The sequence below is a fragment of the Geospiza fortis genome, unplaced genomic scaffold (assembly GCF_000277835.1).
Source record: "Geospiza fortis unplaced genomic scaffold, GeoFor_1.0 scaffold94, whole genome shotgun sequence".
Taxonomy (NCBI): Eukaryota; Metazoa; Chordata; class Aves; order Passeriformes; family Thraupidae; genus Geospiza; species Geospiza fortis.
The window spans coordinates 917,825-938,585 of record NW_005054394.1 but is presented as its reverse complement, the minus strand read 5'-3'; the positions used below and the strand labels follow the sequence as shown (position 1 = coordinate 938,585).

Genomic DNA, 20,761 nt, shown 5'->3' with positions numbered 1-20,761 from the left:
TGGGCTGTTAAAGCATGGCAGATTGAGAATAGGAGGGGGCAGGGAGCATGTCCTGACACTGGTGAGCTGCAGGAACAATGGCTTTTTTCTTGTCTGATTAGACTGCAATCTTTGTGGCAGGAGCTGCATCTTCCATGTTATGAAATGCCTAATCCACCTCTGCCCCCTCATAACATCTCTGTTATTTCCCCTGCCCCCAGAGCCCAACACCCCAGTGTTGTGGAGAGTAGGTGTCAGGTCCTGTGTCAGTGCATCACCTTTAATCTTTGTTTCAGACCCTGGGGTGTGGTCAGTGCATCACTTTAATCTTTGTTTCAGACCCTGGGGTGTGGTCAGTGCATCACTTTAATCTTTGTTTCAGACCCTGGGGTGTGGTCAGTGCATCACTTTAATCTTTGTTTCAGACCCTGGGGTGTGGTCAGTGCATCACTTTAATCTTTGTTTCAGACCCTGGGGTGTGGTCAGTGGAAGGAGCAGTGGGATGGATGCAGAGGAGGGTGCTGGGGGATGGAAGGGACAGGTTGGCTGGCAGGGTGGGTGTAAGGAAACAAAGCCTGGGAAAGCAGCTGATTACTGTTCATCCTTCCCACCCTCCAGTGCTGCCACCCATGGCCTGGAGCCCTTTAAAGATAAAGCACAACACTGGCACCAGAGTGAACGAGCAGATCTGTCTTGTTTAGAGATCTAGTTCCAACCCTTTCTTCCATTAGGTGAGGTTGCTCAAAGCCCCATCCAGCCTGGCCTTGAACTTTGCATTTTCAGACAGAAGCACTTGTCACAGAGCTGTGACCCGAGGCAGTTTCAGGTAAATATGAATTTTTGAGAACTGCATTAGGGTTTGTAATCTGTCCCTCATGGAGCTGTGATGTTGCAGTGTAGGTAACATTTGGGATTGCTACAATAGAAAAAAGTCCTAAGGCATTGAAATCTTTCCATTTCCCCACCAGCTAGGAAGAGAGAGCTGTTCATTATACTGGGAGGGGGTACACAGCAGGGGTACAAAGTGGTGATGGGGACAGCAGGGGTGTCCTTTGGCCAGCTCACCAACCCTTCCCACAGCCAGCTTCTACTCCTGTGGAACAGAGGAGGACCTCAAGCTTTCTAAGGAACGTTCTTCATGCCATCCCACAGAGAGGGTTGTGCAAGCTACATTGCAACAGCTTCTTGCTCAACATCTGTGGGGTAGGCAGAGGCTGCTTCCAGCTCCCTGTGTTTTGGTGCTGCTCTCCATGTGCAGCTGCCAGCAGGGTTCATGGGTGGTGACCAGCCCCTGGTGTGAGGGACTGGCAGTTTCAGGGCTGTGTCTGATCCCAGAGTGGCCACAGCTGAGCTCTGTCCCTTGGGCACTGGGGACAGTGGCATGAGAGGAGATGAGCCAGGGGAGGTGTGGTGGAGCTGAGCCTGGGGATCTCCTCCCTCACTGCAGCAGTGTCCCAGCTGCTGGCAGGTGGGGCTGGGGGGATGCTGTGGACCCCCAGCTGTGCCTTTGTGCTGGGTCAGCTGCTGGCTCTGTTCCTGCAGCTTCACCCAGTTGTTCCTTGGCACAGGGCTTGAGTTCTTGGCTGAAAGGCTTTGATTTCCTAATCAGATTGATTAGCACATAGCATAAATGTAAACTTAAAAATGGTTAAAACTTAAGGCTCTTCTTGGTTTTTTGGGTTGAAAAAAAAATCACTGTTATGCTACATTATCCTCCTAACAACCCACACTTGGGGATTTTTTCCCTTGGATGCCAGCTCTCATTTTCAACTAGAGCCTTCATGGAAACGTGCTGGTGGAGTAACTCACAAAGAGGGTTGAAAGAAAATAAAAGTAAAATGGTTGGAAAAAAGAAATGAGGTTGAGTATCAGCAGTGTACTGTGCTTGAAGATAGCAAGGTGATAGAGCTCCCAGGACTGTTATCACCTATGAACACCTATCACACCTGGGAACTGGAGGCCACCAGGCAGCAGAACTGTTTCAGTTCCCTGATAATACTTGGTTTAATGCTTTCATTCCTGACCTTTTCTCATTTGAAACTTCAGGCTATTTAAGGGCTCTGCTTTGAAACTTTGTCTCAGATTATTAACTTTTAGTTGCAAATTGAGATAATGTGTAACCGGAGGCTAAGGAAGCCCGGGGAGTCCCAGGTAGTTGAGCGTCTTCAACTTTGACACTTCCTGCTCAAAATGTTTGTTCAGATCCTACTTAAATATCAAAAGTAATTTGCCTTTTTAAAAGAGGAGGAACTGCTGTAAAACCTCTTTCATAATTTATTGTGTGGAACGATGGCAGAGAAAAGCAGTAACTGAGCACAAAGGACCTCGTGATGCAAGGCCTGTAACAAAGAGGAGTTTAAACAGGGCAGAGCGAGGGCAGATGCTTATGCATGAACTCTTTGGATGCTTGCAAATGAATCATTTGGTTCACAAACAGGAAGATTAAATTTGTCAACTTTGATATAAAAGAAATACCTGAGATGTAAACTGCACTTAGAGATGCATTCTGTCCCAAAAACCACACATGGGTGCTGTGAACTGTCTTGTCTTGCTGTCCACTTATCTCTGTGTAGTCTCTGCTTAGTGGAGGCTAGGTTTTGGTGGGTTTTTTTTGGTTTTTTTTCAAGATTGCCTCCAGTTTGCAGTAGCCATGTTTATGTTAGGCCAGTCAGACAAGTTTACAGCATTTACTGTTAATGACTGGAAGAGATCTAATTGACCGTGGAAGGTTCAAAGGCTGTTTGAGCATTGCAGTAACTTTCTCTCATTGTCAGATGCCTGAGATTAGTTTGTTTTGGGGTTTTTTTGGTTTTTTTTTTTTTTTTTTTTTTTATGTGGATATTTGCCAATTAACTTTTTCAGAGCTTTGGAGACATTTCAGCTCTCTCCATTCTTGTCTCATTCTTGCATAATTGTTCTGGGAGCTGCTACAGGTGCACAAAACCTCCACCACCCCTGTTCTTCCTCCCTTCTTTGGTGACAGTGCAGAAGACACCCATAGTTTTCAAGGGATAAAGGGCAGAATGATGTGACTGCCTTGGAAACACCTTTCACCTGTGGTTCTGCAGCACAAGTTTCACATGGTCCCTCTCTCTCCAAAGAGAACAACACCAGTTCTTGGGAGCTGGGAGTCTGAGTGCCCACAGCTGTTTCTCTTTTTGCCATTAGATGCTCATGAGTGTTTAATCCCACTTGCAAAGTGGTTGCTGTCCCTCCTGCTTGCTCAGCCTGCAGAGATGAAAATGCCATCAAGATGCTCTGGTTACCCTTCTACACATCAGTACTCAAAAGGAGAATAATCTCTGCTGCCAGTGTTTAAACAAGCAATTTTTGAGGAAATTCCCTTCGTTATGAAACTGAGGCAAGAGCTTTTTGTTGCTCTGTGTTTTCTGTGATGGCACATAGATGAAGAATGGTTGGGTGTGAGGGCAGAGGAATGCAGAAGAGCTGGTAGCAGTCCCCCCAAGCCCTTCATGGATGTGAGGCCATTGTGTTTGATTATGCACCCCATGGCACAAGCTTGGACAGCCCTGCACGTGCTTCCAGAAGTTGGAAGTTTGAAATGGGAGGTCTTGGAACCAGTTTTGCTTCTGTGCTTGAAAGGAATTTGGTCACACACGTGCATATTATCTGATGTTTGGTATTTATGATTGCTGGGGTCTGAGGATGGCCTGATGGGTGCCTTCTCAGCCACTTTCCTGGGGTCTCTGTTATGCAAAGCCAGGCTGCACATTTATCCTGTACCTTCTGCTAACCAAAACAAGGCTGCAGCAGTCCCTCCAGCAATGACACAGAGGGAGAGGGGATATATTCTGAACTTTTAATATCAAAATAATCAGGCTCCTGATAGTAATTCCTGAGCTACTGGCCAGTTGCTGCAGTGGTTTTGGGTTGGAAGGGGTGTAGAAAAGCCTCTGAATGAAATTAGCCAACACAGATGACTTCATCCTACCCCACACCTTCCTTGCTTCGTAGAGTTTGATGCCTTAGTACTTGGCAAAGGTAGATGTGCAATCGAAATGAAAGCATTTTGCCACCTCAGAAGTGTTTTAAACATTTAGTTTTCTCTCAGAAGTATAATTGTTTTAAGACAGGTACCTGGGTACAGGGTGGCCACTTGGTGGAAGTGGCTTGTCCTGGAGAGGAGAACTTGGGACCTCTCAGCAGCCTGAACTGGCCAAGCAGAGTGAAAAAAAGTTGTTTTTCTCCAAGTTGGCAACTTTACACTATTGCTTCCAGATATAAATGAACTTTGTCTTTGGAAGGCATCTGTGAGGGAAGTGCTTTGAAATGTGCATAAAGGGATGCTTGTATGGTTATCTATTTAGGAGAGTTATGCAGCTACATTAGCTTTGAGCTGCCCTGTCACATAACAGAGGGCAGCACAAAGCACCTATTTAGAAAGTATAAAATTTGTGCTGAACAAGGGTGGTACAAAGCCACTTCCCCATCTTTCTCCTTAGAAAAGAAGATGTTTTTTACAGTGCTGTCAGATAGCAGGGCTTTGTTTGGCAGCTCTTGTGAACAAACAGCATGTTGTTATCCCGCCTGGACGCAAGGTTGCCGCTCGCTAGGAATGTTTCAGGTATTCCTGATGCACAGAAGGAAAACCCAGAGCTTGGAAATGTCTGATCTGAAAACACTGTGGCTCCAAGATATGGTGTCTTTCCAAAAGTGAGAGCTTGGTGAAGGTAGGGCTTTTGTTCAGCAAGCTTGGTGGCAGTCATGCAATCTGCTGGTCAGCACTTCCTAATGCCGGCTCTTTCGGAAACACAGAGCAGCAACTTTGAACTATTGTGAAAACAGGATTGTTTTTAAGGCTATAAAAAGCATCCATCTTGTTCTTTTTTGGCGCAGTTTTTTTGCTCATTTGTAGTCAATGCTCTGAGTCCCTGAAAATCCAGAACTACCCCATGTAAACAGCTCTATTCCACAAACAGTGGCTGTGGCTTTGTTCCCTGAGCCACTTCTTACTGGAAAACTGCAGGGACCTGCCTTCTTACTCTCCTCACCTTTGGGCAAACCATAGAAAAATCTCCTGTGCTTCTAATCCCTATTGCAGAATTTGGTGCAATATTAAGGTAATTGTCTTAACAGAACTTGCTGAATTAAAAAAGAAAGCTCTTAGGTGCAATTGCATATGAATATTTCAACCTCCAAATATTACAACAGCATTTATTTTTCCTCTCTGCTGTGTCCAAAGGCCCACTATGTAGAATGGCAGACTACATAGAAAGCTGTCGTCACAAAAACATGTAACGTTTGCTAAAATGTCTCTTGCATTTTTTCAAAATCTTGCAATTTTTTTTTCCTGCTTATTCTTTATAATTAAAATTTGTAATGGGCAAAACATAATGAAAAACCTGGAGAAAAGGGTGAATCAGAGTCACTTGAGTCTCCTGATTGTTAAAGTACCCCTGATGTCATCTTGTAAATTTGAAGTACAAAGCACTGGCAGTGGGGTTAGTTTTTGTTCTGTCTTCATGCCTCAACTGGTGGTGTAAAATATTAATGAAAAATTTCTCTAAACTTAAAATCCACAGTCTAATTTTTACCTAAAATCTCCCCAGTTGCATAGCTAGCAAGAAGAGTTCCTAAAGTCCAAAGCTATTTGAATGTGAATGGACACCCATGTTTTTCCAGCATTAACTCCTCTAGTCTGAGTGTGTCCCTTTGTGGCTTTCTGCAGCATCCAGCTGTCCTGACCTATTTGCAGCTGTCCTGCAAACTGTCACCAGAGCATCTTTGCCCAGGGACAAGTGCGCTGAGTTGACCCATGGGGTAGAGTGAAAAATAATGCTCCTGCAGGCTTCACAGCCCTTCCTGAGCCATCAGGTCATTTATGTAGACAGCATGACGGGCTTAAATCAGATTTAAGTCAGGAGATGGGGAATCATGCTTTAAAGAATCGATGTAAATTGTGTTCTGTACTTCTATGCTTATTTTCAGAAAATAATTAAAATGTGTTCAGTTACACTTAATCAATAATTCCTAAATATGTTTCAGGCTTTTGGCTTGCTTTAATTACACTTAGTCATATGCTTTACTTGAGACCATTCTAAAATTTTCTTTAAATGGAAATATTTAATTTGTTTTACAATTGTGTAGATGGACAAAATTGGAAATTATTATTAAAGATGCCCAAACCCCATATGACATGTATTTCTCCAGCAGACTAAAGGATGTGTAATAAAAAGACTTTGACTTCTGTATTTGCTGCTGCAGCAGTTCTGGGATCTCTTTTGAGAACTGCTCCTAGTCATTCATTAGAGCCTCACAGGGAGCAGCCCTCTGACTCTGGTCCCTTATCTTTGCCAAAGGAATGAGAAGATGACTCCCAGTCTGGAGAAATGCAGAAGCTGCTCTGCACCTGAGCCATGACCTGTGACTCTGTTTGCCTTGGCAATCACCTCTGCTGGGCTTTGCTGTGTCTGGGTTCCCAGTTAAGCTTCCTGCAGCTGAGGGCTGGACATCACAATGCCAGTCCTGTCCAAGAGCAGGGTACAGCAGTCTTGTTCCTTCCTTTGACAGTCTTGATAAAAGCAATATTGCATGAACCTTGTTGGTGTCCACTTAAAGGAGTCTCTGATTTTTATCTGTCCTGAAGAATGGAGCACATCAATCTGACAATAAAAAGATGCTAATGTGTGTCCAGTTTGATTTTTCACACTGTAAAATTCTGGGGAATAGCAAGGGAGCCTTGCACACACTGAAAAATAAAGGTTTTCAGAAACAACTGTTCAAGCACATTTTAATAGGCAGTCATGCAGATTTGGCTATGTCTTCTTTTACCTTGCAATGACAGTTTCCATGGTTCTCTCTGCTGTCCCTACCCTGTTTTCTCCAGCATTCCCTGCTTTGAAGCTGCCAAACTTCTGTTTGATCTTGCAGCCTTAGTATTTCTTTAATCTCATATTGTGCAGGAGTGTGTATATAAATAAACCAGGGAGGCATTTTACAAGAGATTTATAATCTTCTAGCAGAGGTCTTTTAAACTATAACCTGAAAGGGTGGGTCATTGTGGGGGCTGGGTGGAGCAGGATCTTTACTTGTTCCTGTATTTAATCTTTGATGCAAGCTGAGAACAAATCTCTTTTCCTCTTTGCAGATATCAGCTACTGACCATGTCAACAGAGTTCCAGGATGCTCACCTTGCAGAGGTGAAACCTCTGGTGGAGAAGGAGGAGGTAATTAATCTAAAGCTTTTTAGAGCTTCTGTGTTTTCTGTCAGGACTGCTTTTGGATCTGCATGCGTGTTCTTAGATTGCTTTGAACATATTGTATGGAAGAAGAAAAGAAAAACTGGAGATAGGATAAGAATAGTTCATTGGGTTATTTTTTTAAATAATGCAAAACTGACCTGAATTATTTGTTTTTGTTTGGTTTTGTTCTTTTAATATGATGGTGGCATTTTTTCTTCTCTGCGTAATGACAGCTCTGGGTGTCTCTATCTGTATCAAATGATGCCAATTGGTCTGTCTCATGTACATGCCTCTACAGCTATGCATTTCTCAGTGTTAGACAGACTTTGCTCTGTCAGCTACATCTCACAGAGAGAGCCTTTACATTTCCTTTGGGCACAGCTGAGCCCAGAGGTAGAGCTGAGCCCCTTCTTGTGCTGAGTGCACTGAGCCATGAGTTACAGCCAGCTGGGTATGTGCAACCCACAGCCTGTTGCAGCCACTGGAGTTGCAGCACAGAAACATCCTGGCCTTTTATTTCCAGTCTTTATTGGACTTTTTTTTTTCTTTTTTTAAACACTATCAACAACATCTGGATTCATTGGCTGACTCTTCAGTGGTAGCCATACTCTGTGCTTTGGTAGGTTCATGGCAAAAATTCACTGTAATATGTGAAGAAACATCTCAGTGTTTTCTAGAAACAAAACTAAGATTTTTCTCTTGTTCCCAATGACATTTTTTCTTGACAATCATGTATATAAATATGCTAGGTTTTTTCTGGTCTTATACACTAGAATTCATTGCTCTATCTACTGTTTTCTTTTTTATTCCCTCCCTCTTTTATGTAAACACTTCAGAAAATAATTTCCACTTGTGACTGCAGTGAAATGGCTAGAGAAACTTTATACACAGCTCTTTGCCAAGGACATTGCATGAAAGCAGAGCTTGTTTGGATACCACTGAATGCAGTGCTCAAACTTTTCAGAAACTAAGACCCCTTTTTAATGCCCATATTGTTCAGAACTACCAAAGCAAAGGAGAATCTGAGTAGAAGTCCTGCTGGTACTGGAATATCTTTGCTTCAAAGTTCAGAAATACCCTAAAATACTGTTTAACTTCCTGGGTTTTAGTACCTCATAGGCTAAATGTTGGAGTCTTAACAAGGAGCCCTATATGCTTTTGTTCATGATGTTACCTTAAATTTTGTCTGCATGGAGGAAACTAGGACAGAGTTTGGTTTCCTCTGTGGCCATTTTAACATAGATGAAAAATGTTAAAGTGTTTTGAGGAAGTGGAAAAGGTTGCCCTGAAGGATGCTCAGCACATATTGAGATGAACAGGGGAACTGGTTTTGAGTGGGTTATTGGGTGAGGCTCTCTGGAGTTGTGTCCTGGCTTCTTGTGCTTGGGTTTCTGCTGCAGCCAAGAACTTGTTCCTGAGCAATGATCACCCTTATTTCACATGCTGTTGGTACAGCTGCCAAATACACTTATTCCTTTCAGCCCTGGGTCCCACGGGAGCAGCAGTGGCTGAAATGTTTTGTTTAAAAGATCATGAGACCAGCAATACAGTAAGAGTGAAACAGAGCGTATTGTCTAAAGCTGAGGCTGTGCAAAATAATTTCTGCTCAGTCAGATCTTAGGTAGTTGTTTACACGTCCAAGACTTTGCCTAAAAGTCACAACTGAGAATTACAGGTTGTACTGCAGTGCTTGAGGGTCCCTAAGAAAGCAGCTATGGTGCTTCTGACATCTGTCCTTACTTTATCTGGGCTTCTCAGCCTGAGTGACCTCCTTGCCAGGATTCTAAGCTGTCCTTTTTGTCTCAATATTTTTCAAGCTTTGACCTTTTGCACTTTGCAGCATAAACTGTTTGCTTGGCTGCTCTTCCCTCTCTTTTCTTTCTGTCCAGTGGAAATAAGAGTTTGACTTCTTTCTTCTCCCTTCAAAAAAGGAGGTAACTAGAAGACATTTCCTCCTTTGAAGCTATAGACCTTGTAGGCTGTTGGAGGTGGGGAGGTTGTCACCTAACTCCTTTCCTGGTGGACACCCTTGACAGGTGCAGAAGATTGTCAGTAGCAGCTATGGCAGGTGACAGGGTGGAATGCACCTCTCTGTGTCCAGCCAGCTTCCCAAACACTGCAAAGATTAATTTTGTCCAGAATAAGACCCTTCCCACCTTCCCCATCATGTAACCAAGTCCCGGTAATGACTGCTTAACTGAGTTCCAAGTGTTCAGTGCATTCTTGAACTCAGACTTCCCACCCTAGGCAGGACTGAGGTTGTTGGCTGTCCCATGACTACAATAAGTGATGCAGAAGTTCAGTTGTACTGCTCCTTGTGAGTGCATTGCTCAGAGATTTAACAATAACTGAGGATGTGGCAGCTTTTGGCCTCCATTTTGCTGGTCTGTAATCTAGTATTTTATGGCTTTCATTTCTCCATGAAGATTAGTGGGTTTAAAAGCTCTTGGGTGAATTTTGATGCTCGTCAGAAGAGCTTTCATTGAATGGACAGAGAGAGCTCTCAGTTGCAGAACTGGGGGCTTGAACACATATCCAAGCACAGATTTCCACAGCTCCAACTTACTTCCATTAATGCTTTCAAATCTCTTCACAGGCTATCACTCGCCTCCTTCCAGACTTCGATGTTCAGGCAAGTAAAACCACTATTTCCTTCTTTTTTTTTTTTTCCTCATTTCTTTTCTTTTTCTTTTTGCACGAGGGGAGATTGAATTGACATTTGAGAAAACAGCAAGATGTGACCAGAAGGGCCTGCCTGCTTGCCAGGAATGCTGTTACTGTGGGAGAGGGGTCTGAATGGGGCTGTGCTGTAGCCATGTGAAGGGGACCACAGGGGGCCTTTTCAGGCTAGAGCTGAGAAAGTTTCAGTCAAAGGGGGTGGCTGGTTTGCAAGCAGTTCTGTTCTTGCTAGGAGAATGAGAATCCTCAGCAGTGGTGGTGAAAACAATATATTCCCCTCCCACATAGACACACACTTCCCCCAGTTAATTTGCTTTCATTAGCAGTGTGTGTGCATTTCCTCAGAGGAAATGTTCCTCTGGATGCATCCCATTATGCTGTTGAAATTTTCCAAAATATTCCTGGAGCCTGTGGGGTGGTGGAAGGTGCTAAACAATCAGTATTGTCAGTAAAAGGAGTGATGGTATTTCTATATTTTTATTTAGAGACAGAGCATACAAGTTCATAGCACAGCACTAGGTCACATGGAGCCCCTTCACTTTCCCTGGGTGTCACACTTTTGACAGATGACTTTGCCACTCTCCTGCCTCCTCTTGTTTTATTGCCATTTGGGCTTTTGACTGAAAAGTTTGTCCTTGCTGATTCTTAGCTGAGACCAAGGAATTGCATGGCAGCAGGAGCCAGGCTGGGATGAGCTGGGATGGAGATCAGGGAGGGTGTAGCTGCCCTGATGATCAGTGTGAGTGGTGTTTTCCCACCTGAGATCAGGGAGGGTGTAGCTGCCCTGATGATCAGTGTGAGTGGTGTTTTCCCACCTGAGATCAGGGAGGGTGTAGCTGCCCTGATGATCAGTGTGAGTGGTGTTTTCCCACCTGAGATCAGGGAGGGTGTAGCTGCCCTGATGATCAGTGTGAGTGGTTTTTCCCACCTGAGATCAGGGAGGGTGTAGCAGCCCTGATGATCAGTGTGAGTGGTGTTTTCCCCCTGCTGAAGATGAGGATTGTGTACTGGGAACAGAGGCTCACTGGGCGTCTCATTTTTATCAAGATGTGTAGAAATGGAAGCAAACTGTGCAGAACTGGGGAAAGCTATTAAATTGTTCTAGTCTCTCTTCAGGTCCTTGAAGGAAATAGCCCTTCTCTACTTTATTTCATGTTGTGCTTTATTAGCACCTGTCCATATATTTTTATTCAATGTTGTGCCAGTTGCCTTAAAAATAGAGCCTAAACTTGAGACCTTTCCTTGGAAACCAAGTGAGACAGCTATCTTGAACTTTTTTTCATCTTTCAATGGTTCTTACTTCTACAGCAAAGCTGTAGTTTACACTAATCCTGCGTCTTGCTCCTAATTTTTTTCTAATGAAATCTACTGCCTGAGGTCTTGATAAATGTAAGTTAAGATTGTCACCATGCAGCTTCTGGCAGGGCTGTGCACAGCATGGGAGAAGCTTTCTGTTTGGTTCCAGATTGATCACTTGGTCTGAATAAATTCAATCCCAGATTAAGTCTGCTAACAGAAATACTACAGTCTTTTGATTAAGAATCCAGAAGTGACCCATATTTCATTTCTATTCTTGGAATAAATTGCTTGGTTTGTAAACCATGTGTATATATAGATTGTTTTAACTTGCAAGATCAAATTCTCTAAGACTTGTTGCTTTTTTTTCCCTCCATGTTTTAGATTAACTATCACTAATCCAGAGCAGTGGTTCTTGTCATTTAGCTATGTTCTGCCAGCTCCTACTTTTTTTAATGATCTCTCTTTGTTAAGAGTTTAATCTTATGTTGTTCTAGTTCAGGAAAAATGTAGAATAAGTGTCAATACATTTTGTTAAGAATTGTGACTGCAAAGGAGCCTTAGTTTTGGTCCTTAAAACCACAAATACCTTCCCTGTGTTTCTTTAAGTTCCTTTGTGGTTGATTTGTGGAAAAAGTGGTTTGGAACTGCTATGAGAGATTTGATTGCTTAGTTCATTAGAGAAATTCCTGTGTGGCCCTAGAGGATCCAGGTCACTCAGGACTTGAAGCTGAAGCTCTTAGGGAGCAACCTCTCCTATGAACTACTTGGGAAGAGGATGGACCTGGCCAGGGAAGGAAGTTATTGGTGCTTGGCAGGATGGAGCTTCCTATTTAATGCCTGTGTATGGATATGGGTGTTCACCATATCCACTGCAAGTTCCTCCATCCTTCTGGGAGCAAGTTAAGCAGTGTTCAGCTAATGACCTTGTTTCTGCCACTAGTGAAAAGATCTGTCTGTGACATGTTTTCCTTCCAAGAGTAAAATTTTATCTAGTTAGTCAGGTCTGGAAAAAATAGATTCTTGCTTCACATGCAGTTCTAGACAGACTGGAGTTAAACACAGCTTTCCATTTTTAGAGTAAGCCACTGTATAGTGGTATGTTGCCCTTCTGAAAGCATGTGTTGCAAGACGTGTGTGGTTATTCTCTGGAGGAAAATCTTTGTGAAGTTACCAGGGTATGGCCAAGACAAGAGATGAAAGAACTGACAGCTCTGAGCTGCCTCCAGTCAGCGATTTGTCTGTTATGATGTCTGTGGCACCCACCTGAAAATTGCAGTAATGGTCTCCTGTATCTCAAGCAGGGGAATGTTCCTGACCAAACCTGTTTCAGGATAATTGATGATAAACGGTGCAGGGCACTGTGCCCTGAGTGGCTTTGTTGTCTTCAAGCCAAGCACATTTTAATTGCATTTCCAGTTTGATGTGTGTATGTAGTCTCTAGCTCAGTAACTTTGGAGCCAGTGGAGCCCTGGCTCCTCCTCAGTGTGCATATTCATCCTCCCAGCTCTGTTTCAGTCCATCAGGACTCTGCTTTCTCAGTCACTCAGCAGAACTTGGAGCAGTGTGGCAGCTGGAGACATGAGTTTGTCCCTTGCATTCGTGGCCATCTGTATCCATAGGCAGGAAAGATCTGTTTCTGCTTTATTTCCTCCTCCTCCTGCCTGTTGATGGAGAAGGGAAGAGCTGCAGGGGAGATGAATCAGCTGGAGCAGCCGGCAGGAGGGGTGGGATTCCCAGGTTTGGGGTGTTGCAGTGTGCTGTGTGGATTTCCTCATCCTTTGGGACCCTGAAGGAAAGGGAAGGGGGTGGCTGTGGTTTGCATCACCAGTGAGAGCAGAGCAGGGTGACCCCTGCTAATCGGACTAGGAAGGATCCCTGGGCAGAGCTGTCGCAATGACCTGCGTCAGTTCCTGCTGCAAAGTTTTTGTTCTTGGCTTCCACCTTAGCAGGGTCACTTACATTTACATCTGAAGTCATCATCCTTATTAATGTACCTGACTCTCAGCCTGATTTTGGGGAACCTTTTTCTTAATATTGCTGATTCAGAATAGAAATGTTAGCTAATTTAAAAAAAAATGGAAATGTGGGCATGGGGGTTTTAGGAAAAAACAAGCATAAGATGAATTGAAATTCTATTTTAGAGTAAAAAATCTATTGAGAAAATGCTAAAGAACTTCAGGGCAAAGGGGATTTGAAATTCAACATTGAAATGGCACATTGAAATCTCAAAGAATTTTAATCTCCAAGAAATTGAAAAAGTGAAAAAATAGATTATGCAGCTATTACTATAATAAAGTTCTTAAGTAATATGAATTTAAAATATACTTGCTCCTAGAAATTTAAAAGCTATTTAAATCTTCTTTAAAAGCTTCGAAGCTTTCCCCTCAGTTCTAAGGCAAGAGAAGGGAGGTGTATTTAACAGTCATAATATCATGAATTAAAATAAAAGCATGAGATTGTAATTGAGGATTAAGTATATTTGAAAGCTTTAAAATAATCTTGATGGAATACAGTATTTTACTTAAAATATAAAACATGACGTATTTAGCAAAATGTGCAGCGTGCATGTGCAATTTTCCTTTTTAGATATCTGAGATATTTTGGTCATGTATTCCATACTTGAGAAAACAGCTTGTTCATAAACATGTTTCTCAATCCATGTCTTACTTACCCAGGGTAGAGGGGAAGGAATAAGTGAGCCCTCCTGTGTGATAACAAATAGTCTTCCCTTCAAACCTCATGAAAATATTAAAAGGTCACTTGAAGCAAAAATAAAATCTATTTTAGGATCTACCAGCTCCTCCAAACTGAGACAACTTCCCTTAAATTGCACATATTGAAAGTATTTTTATGTGTGTGTTTAGTGCACTGAGATAAGACTGCACCTCTGTTAAAGTGAGAGATGTGAACAGATGGTGTGTTTGTCTTTATCCTTCTATCGGATTAGTGTACCTTGGATTTTTTTCCAAGATAGTGTTTTAATACAAATCAGTTGGTGAAGAGCCTCTTACTATAATGTTGATGTTGATTGGGATGTGCTGCCATCTGTTTTCAGTGCTCTGCATTTTGAAAACATCCATCCCTACATCACGTAGACTAATCTCTTGATCTTTAATAGGATCAATAGGCATGTGAAGTTGTTGATGTCACCAAACAAACTGGTTTGAATTGATTGGTTTTTAGAACCCTGAGTGCATTTCCCATTAAGAATTTGTGCTACAGGAAAACAGCACAACCCTATTGAATTAGGGGAGTCTCACTGGGACAATAATGAGGAATTGAGCCAGTTGTTGTTAAACTGACTGTGTTGTGCCACTTATTGGGAGCATGGTCACCTGTTGTGTCTGAGCTATTTTTAGTTGACACTGAGTTTGAACTAGATCCAGGTTTCCAGTTCCGGAGAAGTTCTCTATGACGGTCAGTGGGATGTGCAGGTTCAAGGTTTTGGTTTTATCTACCATGAACAGACTTTTTCTTTCATGCATGAAGGAGGTTGATCCTGAATCTTGAAAGTGCTCTCTGCAAAGAAAACAAGTCCTGGATTTTCACTGTTGTTACTGGAAAGCTCTAGCAATAAAATCTGATTATATGAAATACCTATTATTCTCTAACTGAGGAGAAAATAATTTCAATATTCCCCACTCAGCAGGAGGTGTGTTACACAATAGTGCTTACTCTCATTACAGTGCTGAGGTTGCCAAATTATTATTTTTTTTAATTAGCTAAGAATAAGAAAGTAGAATGTGAAAAATATTAATTGCCATCATTATACATTTCATGTATTATTAATTGCTATATACTGGCACTGCAAATCTCTTTAGGACTATTGTATAATGACAGTGCCCAAATATATATTAATGATATAGAATGTTATTGGGGCCCTGAGCAATCTGATTTAGTGGGTGGCATCCCTGCCCACAGCAGGGAGTTGGAATTAGATGATATTTAACATCCCCTCCAGCCCAAGCCTTTCTATAATTACATTGTAATAGTATATATTAATGAATCACCCAATGTATAATATAAACACCATATTTTCCACCAAAAGCTGAACTTGGTGACATTAGTGTGGTGATGTAGGAATCCTGTAAACTAAATGTTGCTTATCTACTTTGGAAATACTAGATATCAAAAATTTAAAAGGCCTTGGTTTTTTTTGTTTTTTTTTTTGTTCAGAATCATTGTGACTTACACTAATTTTCCATTCTTTTGAATTTACTGAAAACTTTAATCCTGGCTTTTAGGAAAGAACTCAATTCTGATTCAATTTAGCATAAGTTTGGGGTGTTTCAGCATTTCAGGTAGCAAAACATTAAATGAAGCTAAACTTCTCAAAATCTGATGGAAACAGCAACAGGAAAGACTGTGCTAAATCCCAGGTTAGAAATTTGGCACTTCAAACATTGTGTGGCAAGGACTTAGTTCATCTTTGATGTCTGACCTCTGAGTACATTCTTCCCCTGGTCAAACCTGGCTCAAATCCTATTTAAGAGTGACATCCTTGTGATTTAGTCTGTTTTGGTTTCCCCAGCTGGGCATGATGGGAGTCATAAGCCTATGTAGGAGAGCAGCTTGTCTATATAACCCAGTTCCCTGCTGGGGCAAAATAAAAACCTGCCACCCGTCCTCTGTGTGACTCGCTGGATTTGTCACCCTGTTTTGCCTAAGGATGGTTCTAGATGTGGAAGATACAGCTTACCTGATAAGTAATGCAGTGAGTATGCAGAGGAATGAGGTCTGAGGAGATAGAGAATCTGAAAATTAGAGTTTTGGAGGGTAGTTCAGAGAGCAGCCATGGTTAACTTGTCCTGTGTGCAAGGGGGGATAGAGCTTGATTCACTGCCTCAGTTGTAACTTAAAACTGATGTAATTGTGTTATTAAAAGGAATATAGATGAAATGTAGAATGGTGTTGCCTAGAATCCTTATTTGCAACAAAATGTGCAGTGCATTCCTTGTATCAAATTAAAGAGCTGAGATTTAGATTGAATTATTACTTCAAATTTTGGAACATAATCAAACCTTTTAAAAAGATTTTTGCAGAGGCTGTACACCTCTGATATCTACAGCATAATTTTTGATAGCTTTCAATTTAACTTGGACTTTGCTTCTGAGTGTTACTGCATGGAACAAATCAAACAAGCCCTGCAGCAGCAAGCAGTGCACTGCACTGAGTGCCACGGATCATATCTGTGTCCTGTGCTGTAAATAAAGGATTCTGGGGAGATGCAAAGACTGACTACTGCCTATATAATTCCTTGATTGTTATGTGAATGTAACCATACTGTAAATAAGTGTCAGAAATAACTGTTGGTTTGTGATTCCCTTGATACGTGTTGGGAAAATACCAAATTGTTTATACCAAACTGAAGTTCAAGTGGAAAAGAAACAAAAACCTGTTCCATCTTTTGTGTAAGTCACATCTGATTTAGAGATCCAAAAGATGGTGATCATGGGGACTTTGGTTTGTAAAAGAAGGTGTCCTTGGCTTTAAGCTCAGTAAGCAGTATAAACCCCTGGTATGCCAAATAATAGCAGTTTACTTTTTAATGTTTTTTTCTGGTAAGCATCAGAATAATGTTGTGGTTGTTTTGTTCTATTAGCAAACTTTAGGCAGTTGGGTTTATGCTCAGGTCTGTACATCACAAACCATAAAACAAACACAGATGCTGCTGATTTTATTGGAGAAGTCTACTGCAATCACAAGGCTTCACAGTGTAATAAATCCTTATGGCAGATAAGCATGTACAAGCTGCTTAATGCTGCTTCCTTTGGGGAATAGTGGTCATTTTCTCAGCTAGAGTTCTTTTCCTAGAAATCAGAAATATTTTATCATGGTGACTTTTACTTTTTTGCAAATGTTGAGAGTCATAGTTGTAAGCTCTTGTTATTCAAGGTGTCACTACAACAAAATGGCTTTCTTTGTTTTCTTATTCTGCCTCTTAATGTGGTTAAAATCTGTTAAACTGTTCCTTCAGCATCTGGTTAGAGATAGCATTTTGAGTGCTTCTGTAATTGTCTGTGGACTGGAGGAGGTGACATCAAATGTAAAATGTACCATGGGGCAGAAAGGTGTCAGGGTGGGATTGCAGGGCAGACCCTGGAATGGGGCAGGACCTGTGCTCATGGTCCATCAGGATCTGCTGCAGGAGCACTTGGACAAGCCCTGACAGACTGTTGTTGTCCCTGGCAGGAGCAGGATGTGGAGACTGTGCACGGCTCCGTGCGGGTCACCATGTGCGGCACTCCCCGCGGGAACCGCCCGGCCATCCTCACCTACCACGACATCGGCCTCAACCGTAAGTGGGCTCTGCTCTCACCTGCCCGGCTCCTGGGACAGCTCTGCCAGAAAGCAGCAGTGCTTGGGAAACCCCCCCCCCCCCCAGGTCCTTGCTTGTTTGTGTGCCTTGGAAGCTGTTAGATGGCACCTAACTCTTACAGCAAGTGTAATTCTCAGATTTTTTTATCCTTGATCAGTAAATAATTGGAATACTCTAAAAGACCTCTGGTAGTTCACAGTGACTTTGTATGAATGCTGCAAAAATCTCAAGGGGAGGCTGATAGTGTATTGCCAAGAGGACTGGAAAAAGGACTCTGCTGGGGGCTTTGGGTCCTGTCTGATAAGCAGTCTAGTGCTGCTTGGGTTTTTATACAAGTCAGTATGAAATGAATGCTGGCTTTGTGTCCTAAGCCAGCATTAGGAAAAAAAAAATTCAGGTGCCTTTTATCTTATCTGTCATATGATGAGTTAATAGCCAGACCTGCCCTAGTTTGTTCTTTTGTCAGTCCGATTTGTTGCACACAGTTCATGGTTTCTTAATCAGTTATCAATATTTAAAAACACCTGCTGATCTTTATGGGCTGGCTATTGCAGGAGGGTGAATAGTACTATTAAGACAAAAAAAAAAAACTTCATTCACTTCCAGGAAACACATTGCCATTGTGTTTCCTGGAAGTGTCTTTAATTTTGATTTTCGGGAAATCAGCACAGAGAAAATCTGTAATTTAACTTTAAATTACACCTTTTTCTTTCCAAAGTTGTTCTGGATTTGCATATTCTTCTAAAGTTGATTTGAGCTACAAGTATTTTATATTCTGCCAAGATTTTCCATGTGTGTTTTGTAAGGACATTCAGAAACACACAGAGTATTGAACCATTTTCTAGGCATCTCAAAGATGGTACTTTCCACACCAGAAAGAAAATGTGCTAATCCTCTCCCTGTATTAATATTGCTTAAAAATCAGAAATCAGATCACCTCAAACCTCAGAGCCTACAGCACTGAGTGTCCCAAAAAGGTGCTTTTGCCTTGAGCCACAGTGGTTGATCACATAATGTTTAACTTGTAATATTTGGGCAAAAGCACAAGTTACAATCTTAGCCTTGAATATTTTTTTCCTTCCATTTGTCTTGACACAATTAAAGAAAAAAAAAGATAATGGACAAGGAAATGGATAATTTAATCTAAGACAAAATCTGGGGTAAATACCCTTGGCTAAATTTTGTTAGTATTTTAACTTTGTGTAAAGAATAATACTTTGAGGAATTAAGTGTACCAAGCAAATAGTTCTAGTAGGTACAAAAATAAGATGGAAAACTTTAGCTGACCTGATTGATTGAACTTTTCATTAACCTGCTTAATAAATTATTTTTGTAACTGCAAACTTAGTATTTCCTTCAGCATAATTATTTCATATTTTCTTTTCCTTCCCAAGATAAAACTTGTTTCAATCCTCTGTTCAACTTCGAGGATATGCAGGAAATCACCCAGCACTTTGCAGTCTGCCATGTGGATGCACCTGGTCAGCAGGATGGAGCACCATCTTTCCAGGCTGGGTGAGTTGTCAGGGAAACACTCATGCTTTCATAGTTACCCTCTTTTTGGAAAAAAGAGTCTTGATCTGCAGTTTCATTAAAAGTAAGTGCACTAAGCACAGTAGTTGGCTTTTGATCTTAAATCCTGACACTGTTTCTAAAGTAGTGGAGTTTTGGAAGCTCTGTTTTGTTGTGCCAGTTCACAGCAGACTTGGTGGCTGCAATTCTGTGTTTCAGCTCTGCTAACTAGGCTGCTTGTAAAGCAGTTCCTTGACAGATATCTACATCTTGTCAATTTAAATATTGACTTAGCTTGTTTTGTAATGGCATCCTGAATATAAATACTGAATGAAAACTAAATGATTGCTATAAACAAGACAGGCATTAACCTCTACATCACCCCCCTCGTCAGTCTGTGCTCTTTATGAAGCATGGCAGCATGGTAGATGTTAAGTTGATAACCCACCTGGAAAATGCAGGTTGTTGGGCAGTAACAGGGCAATGACCCCCACAGAAGGTTTTAGAGAGGCTTTTTGTACTCCTGACTGTGCCATGTATGATGCTGTAGCTCTTGAAATCCTGGCGGGCCATGAGCACTGCCATTGCCAAAATGCTTCACCTGTTTAGGGCAAGTGGGACAGGTTTACCTTGAGGTGCCCCTTGGACAAGAAGCAGCTTGGCTGAGGAAGGGAGCAGCCCACATGCCAAGGGGAGGGCACAGGGCAAGGAGCAGTTGTTCTCTGAGAACCACGTACTAAGGAGCTTATAAGTACCCTTACTGCATGAGCCAGTCTATTTCCCTGCTTAATATTTAAGCTGGTCTGATGCTGCTGTTAGCTGCAATGGCCCAGTTGTCTGTCAGAGCAGCCTACAAAGCTATTTCAGTCACCCTGTCTTTGCATTTGTTTAAATCATGAGCTTTTAAGTGCCTTAGCCCTCATGTCCTGAGCAAGTGTTAACACTGGGTTGGCAGCTGCAGAGGGCAACCATCATGGTCTGGGGCTGGCAAAGACTTGATGTAGTCATGATGGGCATGTAAGAAGCTCTATTATCTCTACCTGCCCTTCAACTGAGAGACCAGCATTCCCAAATTAGGTCATAGAATCATGGTTTGGTTTAGAAGGGAAACTTGCAGGTTACCTGGTCCAACCCCTCTGTAGTGAGCAGGGACAACTTGATCAGATTGCTCAGAGCCCTGTCCAACCTGATCAGCAATGTTTGCAGGGATGGGGCACCCACCACCTCTCTGGGCAACCTGCTTCAGGGTTTACCACCCTCATTGTAAAAAAACTTCCTTAGATTATAGCTGTGCTGTGAGAAATGATGAGGAGGACTCCGTGGATATCAGAAGGCTAATTAATTACTTTATTATACTATATTTTTTTATACATCTAAAACTGAACCTGCCAAGCACTCAACCCTGCACGCAACTCTCACACTGCACTGAATCCTGTTACTGTCACCCTCAGTCCTGACACACACACACACTCTTGGCCCTGCTAGGCCAAGGAAACAAAACACCATCACTTGGGGTTAACACTCTCCATATTGCGTTCTACTTTTGCACAAACACAGGCACAGCAAATGATAAGAATTGTGTTTCCTTTCCCTGAGGTTCAGAGAATGTGAAACCCAGAAATATTGAGAAGAATTGTGCCTTTTCTCTGTGAAGAGAAATGTGGGGTTACATTAGATCTAATTTAAATCTACCCTCTTTTAGTTTAAAACCATTACCCCTTTTCCTATCACAACTGGCCCTGCTGAAAAGTTTGTCCTCCTCTTTCTTGTG

At 42.1% G+C, this 20,761-nt stretch overlaps 1 protein-coding gene across 1 annotated transcript in view; it reads left to right on the top strand.

Moving 5' to 3' along the window:
- The first annotated feature begins 795 nt into the window (after positions 1–795).
- The window catches only part of NDRG1 (N-myc downstream regulated 1), a 33,342-nt gene continuing 13,376 nt past the window's right edge, over positions 796–20,761 (top strand). Inside the window, exons 1-5 of the mRNA XM_005425714.2 lie at positions 796–805; positions 7,088–7,166; positions 9,778–9,813; positions 17,352–17,457; positions 18,873–18,993. Of these exons, the coding sequence (XP_005425771.1) occupies positions 7,104–7,166; positions 9,778–9,813; positions 17,352–17,457; positions 18,873–18,993 (326 nt within the window). The 5' untranslated portion in view covers positions 796–805; positions 7,088–7,103. The remainder of the gene's footprint in view (positions 806–7,087; positions 7,167–9,777; positions 9,814–17,351; positions 17,458–18,872; positions 18,994–20,761) is intronic.